The 22,756-nt window shown below is 43.2% G+C and overlaps 2 protein-coding genes across 7 annotated transcripts in view; both read left to right on the top strand.

Annotated features, from left to right (window-relative positions):
* The window catches only part of nfatc3a (nuclear factor of activated T cells 3a), a 48,609-nt gene extending 45,689 nt beyond the window's left edge, over positions 1-2,920 (top strand). For both annotated transcript variants that reach the window (XM_040203798.2, XM_040203788.2), the window contains exon 10: positions 26-2,920. In XM_040203798.2, the coding sequence (XP_040059732.2) occupies positions 26-102 (77 nt within the window). In that variant the 3' untranslated portion in view covers positions 103-2,920. The remainder of the gene's footprint in view (positions 1-25) is intronic.
* A 1,893-nt stretch (positions 2,921-4,813) lies between these two features.
* esrp2 (epithelial splicing regulatory protein 2) lies at positions 4,814-21,380 on the top strand. Of its 5 annotated transcripts, XM_078085498.1 has the most exons (17): positions 4,817-4,955; positions 5,142-5,294; positions 5,750-5,878; positions 11,057-11,170; positions 11,522-11,636; positions 11,850-11,945; positions 12,204-12,258; positions 12,728-12,838; positions 13,222-13,354; positions 13,504-13,546; positions 14,972-15,273; positions 15,687-15,920; positions 16,009-16,207; positions 16,966-17,170; positions 17,253-17,451; positions 18,463-18,563; positions 19,980-21,380. In XM_078085498.1, the coding sequence occupies exons 2-16, from the start codon at positions 5,163-5,165 to the stop codon at positions 18,547-18,549; spliced, it is 2,154 nt and encodes a 717-aa protein (XP_077941624.1). In that variant the 5' UTR covers positions 4,817-4,955; positions 5,142-5,162; the 3' UTR covers positions 18,550-18,563; positions 19,980-21,380. The 5 variants fall into 5 exon arrangements, with proteins under 5 accessions (XP_040021787.2, XP_077941624.1, XP_040021795.2 ...); XM_040165853.2 differs by lacking the exon at positions 18,463-18,563 and having other exon boundaries at positions 4,814-4,955; XM_040165861.2 differs by lacking the exon at positions 4,817-4,955 and having other exon boundaries at positions 4,991-5,294.
* Positions 21,381-22,756: the final 1,376 nt, after the last annotated feature.

Here is a 22,756-nt window from a genome sequence, read left to right as displayed (position 1 = left end):
CACACTGTCTTTCTTCTCTTCGCAGTGAATGAAATCATCGGCAGAGACATGTCCCAGTCCCCCGGCACGCATGGTCCTCCACCAGCACACAGCCAGTCATAGCCCAGCTCTCGCTCCGGTCCGGACGCAGCATTTAGGATCCAGAACCACCTCCTCACGCTCCGGTCCAGTTTGTGATGGGACAAAAGGCAAAGACAGAATACGGTTGCAGAATCTGTTAAAGCCTCATGGACGTCCTACACCAGCAGCCCGGCCAGAAGACAATCCCATTTGTCTCCTCTGAGTTTGTTTTAAACGATTTCTCTCATTTAGAGTTATAGAAAAAAGGCACGCAGATTAAATAGGAAGGTGTGCAGGAGAATGATGTTGAAATGTTTGGAGAATACGAAGTGACCCGTCCCTTGTCATCAGGCTTGTGCCTGCCCTGTCTTCCTGACCAATCGGCTCTCCGTGACAATGGAGCCCTCGCTTTTCAAATGGCTCCCTCTGTGGTGGAGGCAATGCAACGGGGTCCATGTCGTCCCTGTCTCTGAATGAAGACGTCGTAAGAGACGTAGGAATGAGAAAAAAGGCGGGAGCGCACAGTAAGCCAGAGCTTACTGAACATCAGGATACTAAAACTCTACAAAACATCAACAAAACGGTGGTCAGGCAAATAGAAATTGGATCACTTGGTGATAGAAAATGAGTAATTTGTACAATTGTAGCATCACATTAAGATCAAAAAACATTGAATGATCAGAATTTCTCAAAAACCTTTTGTAACACATTTGAATTGGAACATGTGGCTCATTGATGACGGCATTGCCCACTCGTTGATCCTCTCGCTTTTTAGATGATTAAATCATTCGGGTCCGGAGTGCAACGACCCGGCAGGGAGGGCGCGTGCTCCTGGTCGCCGCGCTGGTCTGGGATCTGCAACTCGCAACATTCCACAACTTATAGTAACCTTGCAGCTGTGTAGATATTAGCACACAAATCCACTCCTGTATCTATTTTCTTTCTTCTGTCTATTTTGTCTCATCAGTTGTCTCCTCCTCCTGTATCTCTGCATCTTCAAGTTGAACAAATGCCTTATTAACACTTAGCAGCTTTTGGTAGCTAAAACTTTTCTCTGTTGTTTTTTGCACAGCTGGCTTTGAGTGTGATGAGGTTTTATGAATCTTTATGAGGGATAGGTGGGTTTCAGGACTGAGACAGCCCTCTAATTTGTATTCAAAGATATTTGAAGATGCCTGTTAATACCGAGTTACAAAGAAGTGTTTTTAATAATCCACGTCCCTGCCTCTGAAATGTATTTTCACGCAATAACTCCCTAATCCTCCCAGGGGCCCTAGTGTGCCTTTCGAATTCCTGACAGCCGCCATAGCAGCGTGGTATTCAGTTAATGGAAAAAGAAAGTTTTAAAGTATTTTATATCCAAAAGATGTTTATATAGAGCATATATGTATTGTTCCCCCTGCTTTCATCAACAAGATTCTTAAAAAAAAAAAAAAAAGCTGGATGCATTTTCCTGTCCTCAACAATCAATGTTTGCGGTCCACAATCAAAGACTACTCCTTCACTGTGTCGAGTGGTGACTATTCCCAGTGATGTATCCCTCCCGTGATGTATCCAGATGTGCTGCGCCTGCACGGCAGCAACAACTCCGTCCCGAGGAAGGAGGCCGGTTTCAGACGTGGATGCGAGTGGACAGATTTCCGTTGGCTTTTTTTCATTTTGTTTGCCTTCAGCTGAAGACTATGATGCTCCTGCATGTCAGAGCCGACTTTGAAGTCAGTTTCCAGGTGAAAATGATTCTGCTATGCATTATAATTCTGCCGAATGCCTTTTAAAAATGAGGAGAAAAAAAAGACAAAAAAAACAACCCTTGATGCCTATAGAAGTAGAATGTAGACTTGTAGCTTCTTGATTAGTTCTGTTTGCATCCCAGAGTTTTCCCATCAGCCAATCTGCCTTGTTGAGGGCGCAGTGCGAGCATCTTAATAGGCTATGGTGTGTGTGCTTGTGTGGGTGTGTGTGTTCGAGTGTGTGGTTAGTGTTTGTACCAAATATGCTGTACAGAAGACAGGGAGTCCTGTTTTCAACAACAGAAGCACACACACACGTTGAGGCTATGCAAACGATAACCGCAGCAAATGTGAGACGACGTTTGAAAATAAAAGAGGAGATTATAAACTGTATGAACTTCACGTGGCGGGAATGAAAAAAACAACATTCGGAAGGGAGTATCATGTCACTATGTAAACTATTAGGATGCCTTAACTCTTGTTTGAAAACCAGTTTGTCAGTGTGTCCATATGCTGTTCTGGGTTGATTTTCTTCTTTTCATTGACTAAAGACATGAGTCGGTAACTATTATTCTTATTGTCCCATTTGTATTGGGGGGGGCACAAGTGGAAATTACATTTTTTCATATAAAGCTGGTGCTGCAGCTTGAAAGACCACAGTCAACAAAAAACTAAAACAAAACCAGCATTGACAGTAAACTGGCTGCCGTCCTCGGGGGTCACAACCAAAGAGCGAACCGCATGTTCCCATCTTACATTATGGTAAAGCAAACAGAGACTGTACAACTCTATTTTTGATACATTGAAATAGATGTCATTCCTAAAAGGTTGGGGACACGTATGAGTGTTGAGAAATATATATATATATATATATTACGTATACGTATATATATGTGTTTGTGTATATATAAATATACACACATATATAAATATATGTTTTGTAAAATAAAAGGGAAATACAGGTTTAGCTGATGTTTACCGAGCCTTGTATTGTCATTTCTTGTATATTTTGTATGTTAAAATTTTTGTAATTTTTAAGACTGCAGTGCTTTTTGAAATTATTCAAAGGGAATACCTTGCATCATATTGTAGGCTCTAAAGTAGTGTATATCAATAAAACAGGAAACTCAGCTATGGCCTCGTGTCCATTTCTTTCATACGAAGTGAGTATTTTCTGTGGTGAAAACATGAAGTGTTGCTTCACTACACCGTGTGTAGAGGCCACCGGCTTGATGCAAAGCATAAGGCCATTTCTAATTTGGATTAACTTCGACAGTGGGTTTGCATGAAATAGATATAACGCACATTTGCATAGATTATGACCAGTCTTATTTGGCGCCCTCCAGTGGTGCCTTTCAACACAAACGGCAAAATCAATTTCTTTAAATTCTATTCTGTTTTGCCTCTCTCGACAAACAGAAAATTGCATGATTATTTCTTCAAAACCTGTGTTGTCTTTTTTTTGCAAACAAATTACCAAAACTTGGTAAAAAGTTGCAGCACAGGGCAGGACCTGGGGGAATATCTGTTAAGTTGTCCCTCACTGGCCTGCTGAAAACACTTCATGATCCTAAAGTTGACACAAACCGGGTCCAGCTACAGCTGGTGCTTTCACAGATGTCCTTCTCTTATCGTAGAACCTCTTTAGCAGTTACACCTGCTGAAATACGTGCATACATACGTGCATTAGCATGCTTGCTTTGGCCTTGCTTAGGTAAATGTTCTTTCCTGTTACTTTGGCAGCTGAAATATCTCCCGGTTAATCTCTTTATTAATTTAGATGGTTTCAGCTGGAAAGAACGGTTTCACTTGAGAATGGAGACAATTTACTCTTCAGATTTGGGGGATTTAAACGAGTGAAAGGAGGCAATGAGACAAGATGACTTGCCCTCACTGCAGTCTACTGGCCCATAGCGAGCAGAGATGGGAGTGTCAGGAGAGACAAAACATTGCATTCTGGGAACCAGGCCAAAGACCAGGCCAGTAAGAACTTGTTAAGTTAATCAAAACTCTGGATTGTATAGTGTTTCCAGGGCCGGATTCAACCTCAATATCGAAGCTGTTCATAGATGTAAATATACCCCTGCATAAGGATCACAGAAGTAAGGCACAGTGACAGTAATCCATGCATTTTTGGGGGGGGGTTGAAGATGGTTAAAAACATTTAAGAAACAATAAATTAGATGCTACTTACCATCATGTACAGGGGGATTATTTATGTGTTTGTTTCTCCTTTTTTCATTTTTTTTACTTTCCTTCTGTCCTTCCTGCGTTCTTATTTACCTTCGCTTAAAACTAACCCACCAAGGAAATGTTGATCGGGGAAAATCTTCTCAATGATGCCACTCCGGGAACCTCAACTTCAAGCACATGTCAGAATATAGGCCTGATGTGATGCAAGTTGCACAGCGTTGGATCCACACAACATCAGTGGAAAACAAAAGAAATGGATTGTTTACAATTGCTTTAGACTTTGGCGTGTTGCTGAACCTTACATTGAATAAGCCAGAGCTTATAGAATCAGAGTTTGCTATTTTAACTCAGTTCCAATAAAACATTGCTACCGGCTCTCCCAAAAGGTAAGTAAGGCCTTGTCTTTAATGACTATCCATTACTTGTATATTTTATATATATAATATACATGATTTTGTCCACCCAAAATTTAAACTACAATATCAAACCACTTCTTTGAAAAATATTTGCTTTAGCAAAAAAAAAAAGGTGGAGCTCATTATTTGAACACCCAGCAATAGAAGTGTAGCACTATGATCGCAGGTGTTTCGATTGAGGATGTCCTTTCATTTGCCTTCCACTATCAGCGTGAGTCATAAGCACTACACGCCTCATGGAGGTACTGCAATTCAGCTGAGTCCTGTTTGACCATTTCCGGATTCATCAGATCCGACCAATGACATTGAAGCACTGGCCGCAGCCTCCCACCCTCACCTTTCCTCGCCAGCCAATAGAAGAGGCCCGCTGTGCTGCTCTCGCGCAGAGGACGAGCCACACAGGTAACTCAAGGGGGAAAAAAATAGAAAGGCGAGGAAGAAAAAAAAAAACTCTAGGGCTTGTTATGGAGTTCGTGTGAAAGAAACACGGATTTCCACCCTTCTTTACCAGTTAAACCAGTATCTCTGGATAGAGCACACTCAAGTACTTCAACAGGTAGAGTCTCTGACCGCAAACTCTTTCGGTGCTCCTCTGAAAATAATCTCCCACCTTTTTTTGTTTTGTTTGGTTCTCTCCGTTTAACCTCAATTGAGTTTCCAGCCCTTTTGTTCGCTCTTCTTATCACTTGGAAAAAGGTGAACCCTCGTGTTATTTTTATTTTAATCTTTGCTTTAATTGTAGTTTTTACCCTTGTGGTCCCTGATGGCTTCGCACAGTGATACTCTGGTGGTGTTCTTTGGGGCAACAGCTGGTGCAAATGGGGGTAAACTGGGTTCGGATGAGAGGGAAATAATTCTCTTGGTGTGGCAAATTGTGGATCTACATGAAAAAAAGGTACGGACCTTCTGTGACCCGTTCGTTCGTTGTACGGTTTCTTTGTGTACCCAGAGTGTTTGTGGCGTAGCGTGAACCTGTAGTGGAAACCGTTTGTTTGACATTTCAAACCAACACGGCGTGCTCCCCCAAGCCCCCTTTTCCTGCGACGCTGGCTCGCGCTGCCTTCTCTGCGCCTCGTTAGCGCACCTTTTTACAGGTGTGCGACCCCAAATTCTCCCCTTTCATGGAGAAAAACACACCGTTTTGGTTTGGCATGTCAGTTTCTTGATATATTTATTGACAAATTAAGTGCTTTTTGTTTTTGTTTTTTTGTAAGCGGTATTTATTTTCTGAATGTGGGTGTATGGAGTTTTTTAAAATCTTTAAAAAAAACATTTTAGTGCCATAATTAAATTAAAAACCACTTTTTGACGTATCCTCCGCCGTGAACCGCTCGAATCCCTTTCTCACAGGTCGGTAAGCTTCACAGATGTGTTGTCAAGCCGGACGCCTTGGAGCTGACGGATCAGTGCTCGGAGGACACCGGCCTGACTGTGGACGACCTCGCCGAAGCAGAGCCGCTGGACAAAGTGCTGCAGCAGGTGAGTCTTGCTGGGGGGGGTCAGGTGTGTTTCTTCTTTTATGGGGAGAAGGACTTTTGCTTCATCTCACCTCTCTGGGGGACATTCATAAACGGACACAGGACGGATGGACCTGTGTTACTGTTGTGGAAAAGAGATGAAGAGCGGAATGAACGGTGGTCGGGCACCTTGCTGAATTAAGGGGGGGCCCTCAGATGGCTCCCAGGTGTAAGACCGGGAAGTGATTTGGTTTCGATGGTTTGTCATGTTGAGTCAATTCGAATAGTATATTAAAAAGTCAGTTTGATAACAATTATCTCTCTCACACGCACAACTCATTTTTTCAAATGAAATGTTGTTTTTTTGCACTAAAGTTCTGGATTAAATTGAAAAATATGTATGTTCATTTATTCATACCAAAAACAACCATGTTGTTATTTAATTAATGTAATTTTATTAGAATTTTATTTAATTATTAGACCATTTTTCAAAATATTTGCCGTACTATGATGTGTATACTTATCGGGAAATGAAATTACGTACTTCGGGTTCAAGGAGACCTACCGAGGAGGTGAGCTGCCATTTCTCCACCCACCAGGCCTCCCTTCATACCTGCCGTTAAACCAGCTCCCCCCCCAGCCTGGTGCTCAAAGACAGAGCTGCTGCCGGCCCATGAATCTTATAGGACAGGCTGTAAATCAATCAATCAATCAAATCGCCTGTTGTATTTCTATCGAATAAAAAAAAAAGCTAATAAATGTCTTCTCCCTCAGCAACAGGGTGAGAAATTCATAAGTTAATTGAACCCTGGCAACTTTCCTCTTGACTGTTTATGCCCAAAGCGAGATGAGACGTGGCAAGTCTGACTTGCTGTGTTTTTTTTGTTGTTTTTTTTCTCGCTGTAAGTAAATGTGTGGTGTGTTAAATCTCCCTGATGCCCTTTTTAAAATGACTGTCTTCCTCCTGGTCGAGACATGCCACTGGCTCGGGCCTGACAGGTAAACTCTGCTGACAGTTAGTAGAAGCTAAAGTGGGGGGACGGGCAGAGCCTGGGGCACCCGCAGCTAAGGAGTCGCAGGCCCGGTCTTGTCTCGGGCCTGGTGCACACATCTGGAAGGCGGAATGTTTACCTGGTACCGCACCTCTGTTTTAGGCTGCAGGACAGACTGGAGGGGAGGCCATGTCCTCCTTAAACTTCCTTATGACCAAGACGATAATCTGCTTTTTGCTTCCTCCCTGTTAAGAGGTGTGTTTCAACACAAGTGTTGCCAAACATGTTTTTCAACCCCCCCCCCCCCCCCCACCCTCCTGTCATGAGTGTTTGTTTGCTTTGGTTACACCTTTCCCATTCCCTCTAATATGTCATTGTCGAGTTAGACTGGCGCGCCTGGGTCTAAGTACCACGTGTGTCCTGGTGGGGTTGGTTAGCGTAATCAATTGTTTTCTCATTTCGGGGGCTATTTTGCACTAATGATGCAGCTGCCGTAGAGGCACTCAATTCGTTGCCCGATGCACTTTAAATGACATTGCAGTTTGATTCAAACGCGGAGGCCGTTTGTGGCTGGTGGCTAACTCTTCAGCGCTGCTGTAGGTTAGTTTGTGTGCTGAAGCTTCAAATATTAACCCGAGCAATCAGTTTGTACTGGTCCTGCTATTGTGTCATCAGTTACTTCTCTTGCTGTTGGTCATTCTAAGATTAGTTTTGGTGAAATAAGGTTGGAGAGAGTAGCCTATAAAAAAATGCGTTTTGCAGATTGCTTTAGTACAAATCTTTAGCTAAACGTTGCAAATGTGAAAGTAAAATATTTGTTTAGTGAGTTCTATTACTGCATCTTTAACTGCTTTTGTCAATTGGCCTACTGACCATATATGCCACTACTATCACATTATGGTGTGCCAGTGTCGGCGACTGATGGTTTATCTCGTCGTGCTGCTGCTGACTGGGCGGCCTTTGCTTCAGTCGTAGACACTGACGCCATGTCACAGCCTGTCGGGAGCTGCGTGAGATGATGATCATGTTGTTGTTTTGCAACCGGTTTTCATTCGTTCTCGACCACCGTCAGAAATACTGACTGCTGGGTTTGGCCTCGAGTTGAGTTACGTATTCGGTGCTTGCCAAAGGGAACTGTGTCGTGACACTGGAAGCCGGATTAATCGCATCGGAGACATTCACATGAGCTGGATTCCAACACTACGGCAAAAAGCTGCTTAAAGACGACACAAACCGCACCATTGACTGACTTGAATGAAGCGGAAGCTATGATGATGTCTCTCTCAACAGTGGATAGTGTTGCGCTATATATTTATGGAGAACTTCCTTGAAAACGTCAGCTTGCTATGATTACGTCTGTTCCAAAGAACCGCTCTTCACATTTTCTCACCTAGCCACCAGAATAAAGACTTTACTTCCTGAAAAATAGTTTGAGTTCTCTCAAAATATTAAAAACGTAATACGAAGAGCCTTTAAAATATGTTTATATAATTAGTATGCGTTTATTGCAAATAGTGGGCCCCATTATGTGCATAGAGCCGAAATGCGAGTTATGCGTTCCCACCGAGCTGGTTTAAAAAACTGCAACATATCACTCTGTTTTAGACTAATTGTTTTCAGTTTTTTCTTCTTGATTTGAGATTGACCAACTTGTTCTGAACACAAGCAACGTACAACGCTTTAGTGGAGGCATTCAGTGTCAGGCGACGTGTCAGTTTGCTCTACCGGCTCGGTGTGTGTGTGTTTTGACTTTCGGTGCCTCAAAGCGTTTCCACAGGGACGGACCTGACACTCCCTGCTCTTATCGGACTTTTCTTCAGCCACCTCCACCTTCCCTCTGCATGCAAACAGTCCGGCTCCACTGGAGAGCAAACTGTGATGGGACCATGTTCAAAGGCCATTTCCTCCCCCTCATGTGTGGAAAAGCTTTTCAGAGGCTGCAAAGAGTCCGACAGTAGTAAAGTATTTATGGGTCCTAGAATAATGAAACCTGCTAATTTTGGATATGACTAATACATTACTTTTCTTTTGCTAAGATTACTTTATCATAGAGACTGTGTGAAGGGTTTAGAACTTAAGCGTGCCAGTCAGTCAGGAGGATGATGATGATGATTGCTTCTTTGTGTAGTGTTTAGTGGCATAGTATTAACCCTTTTATGCAAATGACTACTATCTGCTACTAACCAGTAAATCATGCTAATCGGAAATCCGATTGTCTGGTCTGTTGAGTTTGTCTTAAGGGCCAGTTGTCTTCACCTTTTTTGTTTTCACTGAGCTTTTTCCTCTGTTCAGTTTGTTTGCTCAATTTAAACACTCTTTGACACAGTGGAGGGAAGGAATGGGTGTGACGCTATGTCTTCTACAGCATTTGCCTCACTCCGTAATCTGGGTTTAGTAATTGGCTAAGGTGGAGCTCTGTGCACATTTGGATTAAAGACAATCCCATATCGTTTTTTTTTTTTATTAACTACAAACTTCCTCAATTATAGCCTCATCCCCCTTCTTGTTTGCTACTTGTTGTGACTCTTGAAGGTCCATCAGTGGCTATTGTTGCTTTGTTTCATGGTGCAAAGACTTCTGAACGTTTAATTCTATGATTATCGTGATTATGATAATTAGACAAACCCGTGCCATGTCAAAAATCTTAGATCTGCATAAAAAAACTGAAATGTGTGTTGCTGCTGGTAGTTTCATTCCTTCTACAAAGGACATTTGTCATTTTCAAACATAGTGCAGCGATCTAATGTCTCTGGCAGCTTTTCACCTGCTGGACGTAAAACCCCATCGTAGTAAGGAACCTTCAGGTACTTTATCTGGATGTGTTGCTGCAGGAAAGTTATCCAGTGCATTGAGAGTTTCTTTTTTTTTCTTTTCTCTTGCTTTCACATGACCTTGACCTGGAAAACTTTTACAGCGTGAGGAGAATTAAGATGAGGCGCATAGTTGAAAGTGTAATGACTGTCCATCACTTTCGTTTACTCACTATTGCACAAGTGTGAACAGAAGTAATCAAAATGCATAGTGTTAAGAATAACTTTTTATACCTGATGTGAGGACAAAATAGGTTCCACACTCGGTCAAGAAACTTCATCTTCAAGCTCTTTAAAGTTCAGGTCAGGAAATGAATGGTTTAAAACCCTCCATTCGATCATTGATGTTCAGCACTGGTCACTATAGATTTTTTTTTTTTTTTTTTTTCTAGAAATCTATTTTATCTGGGTGACATTACAGATACTCAAGAATCATCGCCATCAGCCCATAAACACCCAGTGGACTGACTGGTGGGCGCATGCTTCAACACGCACCTCTAATGCTTCTTCACTGTCTTGAGATCCGTCCCACATAGCCAGTGGCCATGTGAGGCAGTCATTGGGTTCTCGCTGGCCTCAAAGCCAGACAGTCGTCTGATTTTGTCTGACAGGTAAATTTGAGGATTCCGGGATGAACAATGGCAAAACTAAGACGACCTTCTGGCGGCCCAAGAGTCTTGGGAACGTTTCCATATTCCCCTTTCAGTGTCAGCGTATCCTCACCAAATAACCTATAACGATTCTTGTTTGTTTTTTACTCAACTTTCCTTGAAGATGAGTCATTTGAAAGGAAAACAAAAGCAAAGTGGGCGGCCTCTGACCTCACCGGTGGGTGTTGATAATGAGGTGTTCTGTTGAGAGCGAGCAACAGGTTTACACAACACAAGGATCGGCCCGCATTGAACGTGGTAGCTATTGACATTTGCGTTGGATAAAAATGGAGGCAGAATGGTTGAACCTGTCTGGGTTGTTCGTGCCTCTCGTCTGGCTGTGACTGCAGGTTATTTCTGGAGACGACCTGATCCTGGTGATCAGTGGCGTGATCAGTCCTTTTTGTGTGGCCTCCTCCCTCGCTAGGCAAACACTGGAACCTGTTAGACGAGCCCCGTTCCTAATGTGAAACAAACACAACATCACCTCCACTTGTTTGACTTTTGGATTGAAGTGTAATTCTCACTTTTACACGGTGGGCGGAGGTTGCACAACAGAGGGGGGCATATTTTACCCGTTTTGTTGGGAGGTCTCAGTGTTTGGAAAAAGAATAACCAAAATAAATTAACTTTTAGATGTATTAGGTTTTGGAAGTTAATATTGATTGTCCTGCCTCACTGCGTTGGGTACAATTATTAGATATGTTAAATTATTTGTTTTCTCCTCCCTTTGTGTTTGTTTGTGCAGTTCCAGCAGTCAGTGTCATCAGAAGTGAAATGCCTCGGCAGGAGCTCTTTCACTCTTTGTGTCGACAGTCCCCACGTCATCCGACAGGCCCTCCACCCAGAAGCTTCCAAAAAGGTAACTGCCAAACAAATACAGGCCACTAGCTAGAATATCAGTAATTACTCCAAATAAACCCATAAAAAATGAATCAGTTCAAGTTAGATTAGAGTGTCCCAAGTGGAAACATTAAACATGTATATGAGTTAATTTCCAGAAATTAGTTAAATGCAATAAGCTTCAAAGATGGGATTTCTTTCCATCATGAGTTTGGGCACCAAGTTGCATTAGAAACTAAAAGAATTTAGTTTGTGTTCCTGGTTGTAACTCTAACACCAGTTTTTTTTTTTTTTTTCTTGTAAAATGATATCTCTCTAATCTCTTTGTCTAATGTGTCAAACTGAATACTTTTTGTTTCCTCTTTTGTAGAATCTTGTCCTTCCTGAATGTTTCTTCTCCTTTGTGGACGTGAAGAAGGAGTTTCACAAATGCTGCCCCGATGCCAGCTCTGTGCCGAAGCGCACACTCGCCTCCATGTTGGAACGTATCCTTAACTATTAGTCACATTTGATCGATACTCAATGTTGTAAATACTCTTTAAATTGTATATGTCAGGGGAAATTAAATAACAGTGTTCATGTTTATGAAGCAGAATTGTATTCAGAGCTAATAGGCCGTTTGTTGCACATTTAGATCTACCGATGTCAAAATGACAGGCCACTTATGTAGCGCCGTGACCTTAACTGTGTGTGTGTAGATGTGGGTCTCCCTGCTGTGTCGGAGGAGTCCATGGGGGAGATGGAGGTGAGCAGCATGGTGCAGCTGACGCTCCACCTCCTGGCTGAGCCCCACAGTAAGCGAACTGCTGCACTCAAACTGAAATGACGTGAGCTGGAGAAATCCAAAAGACATTTGTGTGCCGTGAGGATTCCTCTATCTTGGGTGTTGCAGCGGCCTCCGGCGCGAGCCCTTTAATAACCGCTTGTCTTTGGGTGTGATCCGGAATGCACACGGCTTAAAACACGCGCAGCTTTTCAGGGTGAAGCTGTTCACTGTACTCAAGAGAGAATGTTGTTTTTGACATCATCGATTTCTTTCTTTTCTTCCCCAGACCACAAGTTCACCTGTGTTGAAACAGTGAAGTACAAGTTTGATTCTGGCACCTGGTACGTACGACGTGTCTCACTCCGCTTTTGTTCCCACCACACCTGCCTGTTGCTTACTGACTGCAAACCCTCCTCCAGCTCTCAGACCTCGGGCCCTTCACATTGATTACAGCAACTAAGAAACCACAAGTGTGTCTTAAAAGCTGTCCAACTTTGCCATCAAGTGCTTACCTGGATATCTGGTAGCAGAACACAAAATCCTTCTGCTCTCAGGCAGTCAAAAGCCGGTCACCTTGACAACCCCCCCCTGACATTTAATCATAGGAGTGTGTTTCTGTGCTAAGCACTTACTGTGAGTGGCCTCTGTGTCTGGAGTCAGTGGACACGCTGTTCAAATGAAACCAAAGCGATAGGACTTTCCCTAAAAGCTGTAGTCACCTGCAGGGATCTTTACAAACGATCTTTGTCATGCTTCCCTTTCAAAACACGACAAGGATGTCATTAATGTTTTCCTTGTATCTTTTCCCAGCAACAAGATGGAGCCGGTTGATAGTGAGACAGTGATCCGAGCGCGAGGCCTCCCATGGCAGTCTTCAGATCAAGACATTGCTCGCTTCTTTAAAGGCCTCAGTATTGCAAAGTATGTCACGCTTAATCGACAAATAGCCCAATTATTTATATCATTTCATTCAAACTTCTTCTGAGCTTTCAACATGTTTGTCAGTGGCCTTTTATAAAGAACCATTTTAAATGTCAAATTGAATCCTGCAAGATTAGTATAAAATGCCATGTATTTCACTTAAGGGCGCTAATACTTTTCTTACTAGAAAACATCCACAAAACTGACACTTTAGTATGAGAGCTGCTTTAAGGATAATTGGCTCGAATGTGATACTACATTAAATGTACAATAGTAAAACATTATTTTACTTGAATAGGAAATAAATGAATTGTGTACCTGTGCTTTGGAGATTGCATATTGAAAGCTGTTGTAACACACCTGTGTATCTGCACCTGTGTCAGGGGTGGCGTGGCCTTGTGTCTTAACGCTCAAGGCAGGAGGAACGGCGAGGCCTTAGTTCGTTTCATCAACTCAGAGCACCGGGACTTGGCCTTAGAGCGCCACAAGCACCACATGGGCAGCCGCTACATCGAGGTCAGATTCAGCATTTACTTTTTTTTTTTTAGTCTGCAATCTCTCAGATCTTTTAATTGGTTGATGCGAGTCAGTAAAATGTCTTCTAAACTAAATGCTGATTTAAATAACGCCCTTGGTGGCTAAACTCATTTTTATTTCCTTTCCAGGTGTACAAGGCCACAGGAGAGGAATTCCTCAAGATTGCTGGAGGTCAGATTTCCCAACCTTTTTTCTTCTTTTTCTCTCTTCCCAGTGTTTGTACGATGACTCGTGCTGAAAGGCTTTCTGTTAGTGTGCGGCGGACTTCTATTTCATGGCTTTCCCGCATCTTTGGAGAAAAACAAGACCACATCTGTAAAAGAGCAGCTCTACCTGTGTCTTTTAACTCATCCCAGTGACTCTCCAACAGCTTATCTTAGAATAATGAAAGCGTCTTTGTAAGCAGCTCCCCTCGCTTCCTAACCTCCTCATCCCCTGGCCAACTTCTCAGTGGCCCGTGGGAGAGGAACTTCACTCTTGGCTAACAGCAGCTCACCTGTTCAGTTCAGCCCTCAAACTGCCCCCCTCTCCAGACCCCGAGGGAGATACGGCTGCCGCTCGGTGAAAGGACTTGTTCAGTGTTTATACAAAAGGGGTGTGAAGACACAAAAGCTGGGCCCGAGGTCTCTGTACCTCCAGTAACAGAGATAGCAGACAAAACACACCGTCACACAGAGCTGATAACTCGCAGTGGACTTTATTCAGTCGAGTGAAGATCACAAAAGATTGATAGCAGGTTGGACTTTAGGTAAATAGTTCAAGCAGACAAGACGTCTGCGTTTATCAAAAGAAATGAAAGCGGTTCACGGTACATTTGTGGATGAACGTGTAATTCAAAACATTAAGTGTGTCAGGCAACATCAACGCTGTTGTGGAAAATTAAGTTAATGTTGGCTGTTTTTTCATTTGACCTTTTTTACAACATAATGCCAACATTAAATATGGGCTGTAGTCTCCTCGCCTATAATAGAAAGAACAACCCAATCCACGTAAAATGTAAAAATAATTCTGGCTAGTCATTAAAACTTTGTTTCCAGGGAGATAATGTCCAGTAGCCACTGGACATTATCTCCCCTGATCACTGATATGTTTTCATCACCGCAATGCTGTTAATTTGTCCTGACATTTAGTTTAAAATTGTTTTTTGTTTTTTTACAATAGTTACAATGCAAACAAAGCCATTTAGCCGAAACAACACTGAACTGATCCTGGAACTGTTGGCAAACATAATGTTTGTGTATACTTGTGACCTGAGGTCAGCTGGTTTAACGACACTACGCCAGATGGAAATAGTTGAAATATCGACGGGTTGTCTGCGATATAGAACAATGTCTTTGATTCTTTCCTCTTTGATTCTAACTGGGATTTCTCAACAACTACTGGATGCATTGACCATTTGGACCGTCTATGCTAGCCTGTTGATGTTGAAGTCTCGCCAAGCAGCAGATTGAGCTTTGTTTCGCACTATAAAATAAGATCCTGATTGTTGATCTTAGCCATGTCGTCCACTTCTGGCGAGGGATGTATTATCTTCAAAGTTTCTCTGGGATGGTCCCAAGATGGCCAGGAGGTTAATCATTGTCCTCTTGACTCTAGGTACATCTAACGAGGTGGCCCAGTTCTTATCCAAAGAGAACCAGGTTATCATCCGTATGAGGGGGCTGCCGTTCACCGCCACGCCCCAGGATGTGCTGTCCTTCCTCGGACCCGAGAGCCCAGTTACAGATGATGCCGAGGGTCTGCTCTTTGTCAAGTACCCTGACGGACGGCCCACCGGCGACGCCTTCGTGCTCTTCTCCTGTGAGGAGTACGCACAGAACGCCCTGAAGAGGCACAAGCAGATCCTGGGCAAACGGTACATCGAGCTGTTTCGCAGCACCGCAGCTGAGGTGCAACAGGTAAATTCTCTTGTTTGGGTGGGAGAAATCTTTGAGATTTAAGTTTTCTGCTAGGGAAAACTAAACTAGATGTTAATTAAGAAGTACCATCGGTGGTGTTTATGTAACCTGTGAACCTGTCAGGGAATGGTTTAGTTTATCCCCTTTGTAAGAAGCTTTGCATGTAGGTTTGTTGTGTAATTCTGGAAATTTCTGTTTCAAAATAATATTTCTTAAAACGTGGCTTTGGCTTTCGGTTTCAGTCATGAACATGTTCCTTTCACAGTAAATTAGGTACTTTCTAAATGATAATTTAGTCATATATTATATATAATGTGCAGATTAAAGCTTCCTATTGACATATTTTCATAATTTGCAGAAAACAAGCCACAATGACTTTCGATTCACCAACCTTTTCTTCCACGATTTGCCAGGTGCTGAACCGCTATATGTCCGCACCGCTCATCTCCACCCTGCCCCCTTCGCCCATCATGCCTGTGCCGGTCCTCGCATCGCCCCCCTACCTTCCAGCGGCCAGCAGCAGCCGAGACTGCGTCCGCCTGCGCGGCCTGCCCTACACGGCCGGCATCGAGGACATCCTCGAGTTCATGGGAGAGCACACCGTGGACATCAAACCCCACGGGGTCCACATGGTCCTCAACCAACAGGTCAGACTGGTGGGGACTCGTAGGCTGTGAAGCCGCATGTCTCAAAACCATTGGCAGGTGTGTAAATGTTTAATTTATTCTGCACCAGGGTCGGCCCTCTGGCGACGCTTTCATCCAGATGAAGTCCCCTGACAAGTCGTTTATGGTGGCCCAGAAGTGCCATAAAAAGACCATGAAGGACCGCTACGTCGAGGTGTTCCAGTGCTCCACAGAAGAGATGAGCATTGTGCTGATGGGAGGAACCCTGAACCGCAGCGGCCTCTCTCCTCCACCCTGCAAGCTGCCCTGTGAGTGCACAGCAAATGGTTCATCGAGCCATCAATTTTTGAAGTATTTGTGACAATGTTAGGAATATTGTTTTCATGTAATACATATTTCTTTGGACACATGAATTTAGAAATGCTCCATAACCTGGCAGCGGACCTATTTTATACCTTCATACCGCCACTGACCTCCAATCAACACAGTTCAAGCAAACTTAATTCTCCTTTCAAATCCTCGATATCTGTAGTCATACTACGTCTTCCTTTTGAAACAATGATTCCATTTGAGGCTGGACTGCATGAAACGGTCCCTGGTGTTTGAGATTAGATTGGCATTGTCAGTCACAAGTGAGTATTTTCCGTGTGTTTCGTTCCTCGGTTCTTTACCTCAGATGAATACTGGATTTTGCGTTTCACAGTTTTTGAATATCGTTTCAACCGGACTAACCTGGAGGCCCCTGAGCCCCCATGGCGTTGTGTTTTGTCACTGTGTTGAGGTTGACCACAGCTGCCCACAGCCTCGCACTTGATAGTGACTGTTGGTATGTAAACACGCCCGTACCGGCATTTCAGTGTGTTTACTTTGTAGGTTTGACAGCCTGAAGGACACAGTTGACTGTCGAGGAAGAGAACGCGGTTTGTTTGAAGCCTGTTGAAATCCCCATGCGGCGGGTCGTAACCGAGCGTTTACTTCCTCGTGTTGCACCTTGTGACCGGCCGGCTGTGTGCGTGCAGCGGTCGCAGCATGTAAATGACCGCACTGTGTTTCTTTGTTTCTGTAGGTCTATCTCCCCCCACAGCCTACGCCGCCTTCCCCACCCCGCCTTCCATGCTCTCTGAGGCTGCCCTCTACCAGCCCCCCCTGCTGGCTGCCCCCAGACCCCATCAGACCGTCGCACACAGCCCAGCTCACGCTCTGGCCTACTACCCCCCTCAGCCACACATGTACATGAATATGAACATGAACTACACCGCCTACTATCCCAGGTTAGTACGTCGACTACTAAGTGATTTTTACCTTCTGCTCTTCTTTTAAATCTCCTTAAACTTTCTCTCTCTCTCCTTCCAGCCCTCCAGTCTCTCCTTCCACCGTTGGGTACTTTGCCGCCCCGCCGGGGTCGGTGGCAGCAGCGGTAGCAGCCCAATCCCATCCCGCTGCGGGCGCCGCGTCCTCTGGGCTGCCTCAACATGGCGCGCTGGTCAGGATGCAGGGCCTGCCCTACAACACCGGAGTCAAGGACATTCTAAGCTTCTTCCAGGGATACCAGGTCAGCACACCTTGCACTGAATTAGGTCTTTGTTTGGCTGTAAGGCCCAATGTAGTGTGGTGTTGAAGTGTTCCTACACAATAAGTGTTTGTTTTAGCTTTATCTTGTCGATTTTGGGAACTCTTCCCTCAGCCTGCAACCCCAAATGTTAAAGCCTCGAGCTGTTAGAAAGATGAACCCGCTGCCATTGGTGCTTTTAATTGCTTTTTACTCAACACATGTCAATGAGACATGAGTGCACTTGTGCTTTCCTCCCTTCACTGTGCCGCCCATATTTCTCTCTGGCGGCCAAAAAAATAAGGTGGAGTCCTCTGAAGCAGGTATGAACCCTGACGGGTGTGGCTTCAGATTGTTTGGTACGTTGGGGAGGAAGGGAGGAAGGGGGGGTTGTGTGTCTAAAAACCTTACTTTTAAGAGTAACAAGCATTTAATCCACACCAAATTAGAACTTCTCTCCATGGTAAAGACTTGTGGGTGTGTTGCATTTGGCTGGAAGGAGTTCTTCGTCAAACAAGCAATGCTCCAATTATAAGCATCAACTCTGTACAGCTGGGAGGCAACAGGTGGTTTAAAAAAGAGTAGAGTAGGTGCTGTACTGACATTGAGCTTTCTGTATGAAAAAAAAAAAACGTGTAATGGGTAACACCAGAGTTTATTAGCTGATAAAAAATGTCCTCCCCCTGGATGTGCGTGTAACGTGTGAAGCTGACTCCTGACTGTTGGCTGAACTGTTGTACCCTTAACCGAGAGAATGTGTTGCTTTCTGGCTGCAGTAGCGTCTCTCAAACTGGCCCTGGGTGAGAAAACGGTTCCCACACATGTGCTTAATCACAGTTTGGTTCAAATGTAACCCGTCGAGCCAGAATTTGATCGGTGTTTCCTTTTAAAGTATTTTAAGTGTGTGTATAGTGTAATACCCTTTTCATCTCATGTGTCTATTAAGCTGTGTACTGTGTGACACAATGGAGGCCTCCCACCCTGACTGTCCGTTCATTATTATGCTATCTGTAGTACGCCCCTGACGAGTACAGCGGCATGGTTCAGATGAGCGAACAGGCCAGGAGTCTGATTCAGCCCAAAGAATGGCTCTGTCTGTAGGGACTCACCCCAAGGTAAGAGGAGCCTCCAGACCAGAGAACCAGCGTGGAAAGAGGGGGCATTTCCTGTTCAAGAACATCCATTTGTTTACACTTATGCAGCAATGGACGAGCACCAAACTACCCAATAAGGGTTACGGTATAATATATTTTAACTATCTAGGCTTGGTTAAAATATACAGGGTATACTCTGCATATTACCAAACCAGTACTTTCTGTGAGTTTGAAAACATCAGAAAACTCAGAGGTGGCGTTTTATGATTAATTGGTTAAAATATGCTATATGCTTTGTGCGACATGAACTCTGATGTGAGTTTTTACCTTGAAAACCAATCGCTATACGTGAGCCAGGTTATACATTTGTACCAGTGTGAACAGGAATGCCCAATCTATCCACCAGGTTCTGAGCTCCTGACCCGGCATGTCGACCCGCTGCTTCCCAAACCAATCTGCCTCGTGACGGAGGTCTCTCCTGTCGCTCCGTTGGAGTGCCGAGTCCTGAGAATGTATGAAATATTAGGGAAATGTAATCGGGAACTTTACCATATGTGATTTCACATGACCCGAAAGGAGGAATTAAACCATTAAATCACTCTGGTTTCACGTTTTGGATCAAAGTCCTGCAGGAATGTGAAACTAGAATTCTTCTTTCCCAGTTTGTAAGTGTATTAATTCTCCCTATTAGGCTTCTCAATACTGATAATCTGTTATTTTACGTCTCTTTGTGTTAAGATGAAATATAACTACTCCTCACTTTTAACTAATATATAGAGCAAGCTCACCCAACTGGACAGAGACGGTTGAGATTCTGTCTTGCTCTGAATCGTTTAACAAAAGGATTTATTTAAGGTCACTGGTAATGTATAAATTGTTAGTCAGTCTTGACTCGGCACTCGTCCTGCACCCCATCAAAGTGGATTCTGGAGCAGGTCCCACCTCACTACCTCGACTCTTTTTCAGTGACTGCGTCGTCCCGCTGACATCGTCTCCCTCGCTCCTGCTTTTATGTCCTTTTGGACTAAATGGGTCTCACTGCCGTCATTGCTAATGTGATCAGTGAACTGGTCATATCTGCATGTCAAAAGGAAACTTGATTTACCTTTTTTGGGGGGGGCATCAAACTTTTGTTTTTTATTTTGCAAACAACAAACTTGATTTGGGTGCAAGGCCGCATGCTGACTAACCGATGATTACTGCCGTGTGGGTTTTAGGTCCTCTGGGAACGGCATGTACTCTGCTTTTGCTCTTTAAACTCTACCCATTAATCAGTTTTTTTTTTTTTCCTTTCTTCTCTAACTGAACCGGTTTGTTGAAATGATCTTTTTAAAGGGCATTGTTCCTCCTCTGCTTTGTGGGCTCCCCCTGGTGTTTTCACAACGCAGCTGCATCAACGCAAGTTACACTTATTTATTTATTTATTTATTTCTGCAGCTCCAGCCAGACGCTGTCCTCATCTTGTACAACTTCAGCGGCCAGTGCAGCGGCGAGGCCTTGATCACCTTCCATAGTGAGGAAATCGCCAGGCGGGCCGTAGCCGAGCGCTCCACCCAACCCTTCTACGGCCAGCAGGTCCACATGGTCCTATGTAACTGACCGAAAGCTCTTCCTCTCTTTCCTCCTCCACGTAATTTAAGCTCACTTTGAGGTGCGCTCTCCTCGAAAGTGCCTCCAACTGCTTTTCCACTTGATTCCTGTACCACTTAAAACATCTGTTGAACCTGTGCGATTATTAACAGAAAACTGACACTGCTGGCTGCAACGTTCCTGAAGCTGCTCTTTGAGTTTGGACATCCACTGGTGAAGCAGCTGAAGTTGTTTAAGCTTTTAAGCTTAACATTGGGTTCATGACCCTGTGGATGTGACGCGCAGCACTTCTGTGTGTTTGTGCCTGCTGTAATAGTTGGTTAGACGGTGTAGGGCCTGGACATGTATATTTAAATGCTTTATGTGTCCCCCTATCCCCCTGTACAGATGTTTATCCTGAAATGCTTGAGGCTGTACAAACTACTTCTGCACACAATCTTTTTTTTTTTTTTTTCCTGAATCTTCACTCTTAACCACTAGATTTTGACTTTTCTGAGTTCATGATCTTTTTGTGTTACCTCTATGCAAACACAGATGCGTGTATGTGCATGCGCAATGATTTAAGTTGAGGGTCACCAAAGGTTCAGTTAAAGAGAGAAAGAAGCCATATAAAGACCGACCGTACTCAACTGTCATGCATTCATTTGAACTAACTTTGAGCCTCAGTGTTTATTTAAAACTACAGCAACCCTCAGATGTGTACAAACTATTTTTGGTGTGTAAAAAGCATTTATGTGTGACATACTGCATGTGATCCTATTTAGATATTTTCCAAGCACTACAAATTTATTTGTTCAAAAGCGCGACCGAGTGTCTTAAACAGAGTAGTAGGACAAGATTCTATTTTTATTAATCCCATTTCTGTACAATGTTTTCGGAGATGATGTTATGAAACTTAAGGACAAAGTCATATCTTCAAGCCTTTTCTAATGATTGCTGCAGCCATTAGATCTTTTCTGTTTTGGTGTCCAGGCTACGATCAGTCTATAGCTGCTTTAATTCCCGCTTATGACCAGAATACTGTGTAAAAGCTGCATGAGTTTTTCTTGTGACAGGGCTGCTGACAGCTGTCTTAGTTTGTTCCATCCTTTGCTGTGCCTACATTACCCAGAGTGCAATACTGGCCCAGACACGGCTCGGTCAACCTCTGGTGGCAGAGGAGATATTTGTTTCTTTTGTTGCAAGTTTGACACTTGTATGAATTTAGATGTGTGTGTTAAGACCAAACAATAAATAATGTTGACTATGGTCCATGTTTCATTTGTTCTCATTTAAAAAATATAAGATCGTAAACGTTGCCCATTTAGAAAAATGAATGCAGAATATGACCGTGGAAGTAAACAAATGTACAAAACATTAAATTGAATGATATGTGCTCAATTAAAATTTTAGAACATTAATTTAATAGCAAACTGGTTGCTAGACAATGCTATTAGAGAAAATAGAAAAGGAACTGAAAACACATCTATACTGATTTTGTACTTTTCATTTTAATGCACATACTTTAGGAATGTTACTCAAGTAGATATTTAGATTCTTTCATTTAGACACAATCTTCTCATTACTTTTATGTATTGTTTTTATGTTGATGCATGTACCACACCTATTGTGTTCATTGCAAGGAAACCGCAGTTGATTCAAGTTTGATCATGATTGCTTTGGCTGTCCTGTAAAAACTGGTACAAAGCGCCGAGCTTCAAGCAGTGTTAACACATTGAAAAGATACTGTCCCTTTAGTAGGATATCCCAGGAAATCTATTAAATACCAAGGGGACATCCGTGACCATGTTATATTAATTACGTGTCAATATTTTAACAAAATCAAAAGACATTTGGGTTATAAAAAAAAGTGTGATTTTATGAGAAAGCTTTCGTGCAATTTGTGTATATCCTCATAATGAAAGGCAACATTGGGCACACATCACACCGCAAATGTGGTGCGTTATGTGCCCATCAACTTGCTGCTTCCTCATTCTGCTTGAAAACGTCTAGCATGTCTCAACAGTCAGCGATGTTTTCTCGTGTTTCTGTCTTAAAGGTTTTTTTTTTTGTCCCACCCATTGCCTTCAGCATTTTTCCACTGCCTCAGTTGACTCACTGGTATTCAAAAGATTCACTAATACCCAAAAGCTCCACTGTCACAGCAGGTTTTTTCAACCCTCAGTTCATGTATCTTAATGAATCATCTCACAGAATGTGACACACAATTCACACCCAGTGGGAGAATCTTTAGTAAAGCATCTTAATTCTTAGAACTGTTTCTACCAACACGTGGCATTTGTCGTTTATTTCAACATGTACATCCTGGTGAGCCTGGGTAAAATAAATGTTGGACGTCGGGTACAAAGTCAATTGTACTATTGTGTAAAATAAATGTTGTTCCTTCCAGTGTAACTGCTGCGGCTGGTAGTCGGCAAACAGGTTAGACATCCTGCTTGAGGCGTATGAGGCCCGGCAGCACTGAAAATCACTATCTGGTCTTTACTATTTAACATATTAACAGACACAGTGGGAATTAAAGTAAGCTATACTTTTGACACCACGCTGAAATGGTGTCATAAACTATAATTAAAAGCACTGTGCGTCACTGCACTTAATGACAGCACAGATCAACAAATAAACTT

The sequence above is a fragment of the Gasterosteus aculeatus genome, chromosome 12 (assembly GCF_964276395.1).
Source record: "Gasterosteus aculeatus chromosome 12, fGasAcu3.hap1.1, whole genome shotgun sequence".
NCBI classification, from domain to species: Eukaryota; Metazoa; Chordata; class Actinopteri; order Perciformes; family Gasterosteidae; genus Gasterosteus; species Gasterosteus aculeatus.
Note: the sequence above shows the minus strand (reverse complement) of the source record. Positions and strands in the feature narration are given on the sequence as shown.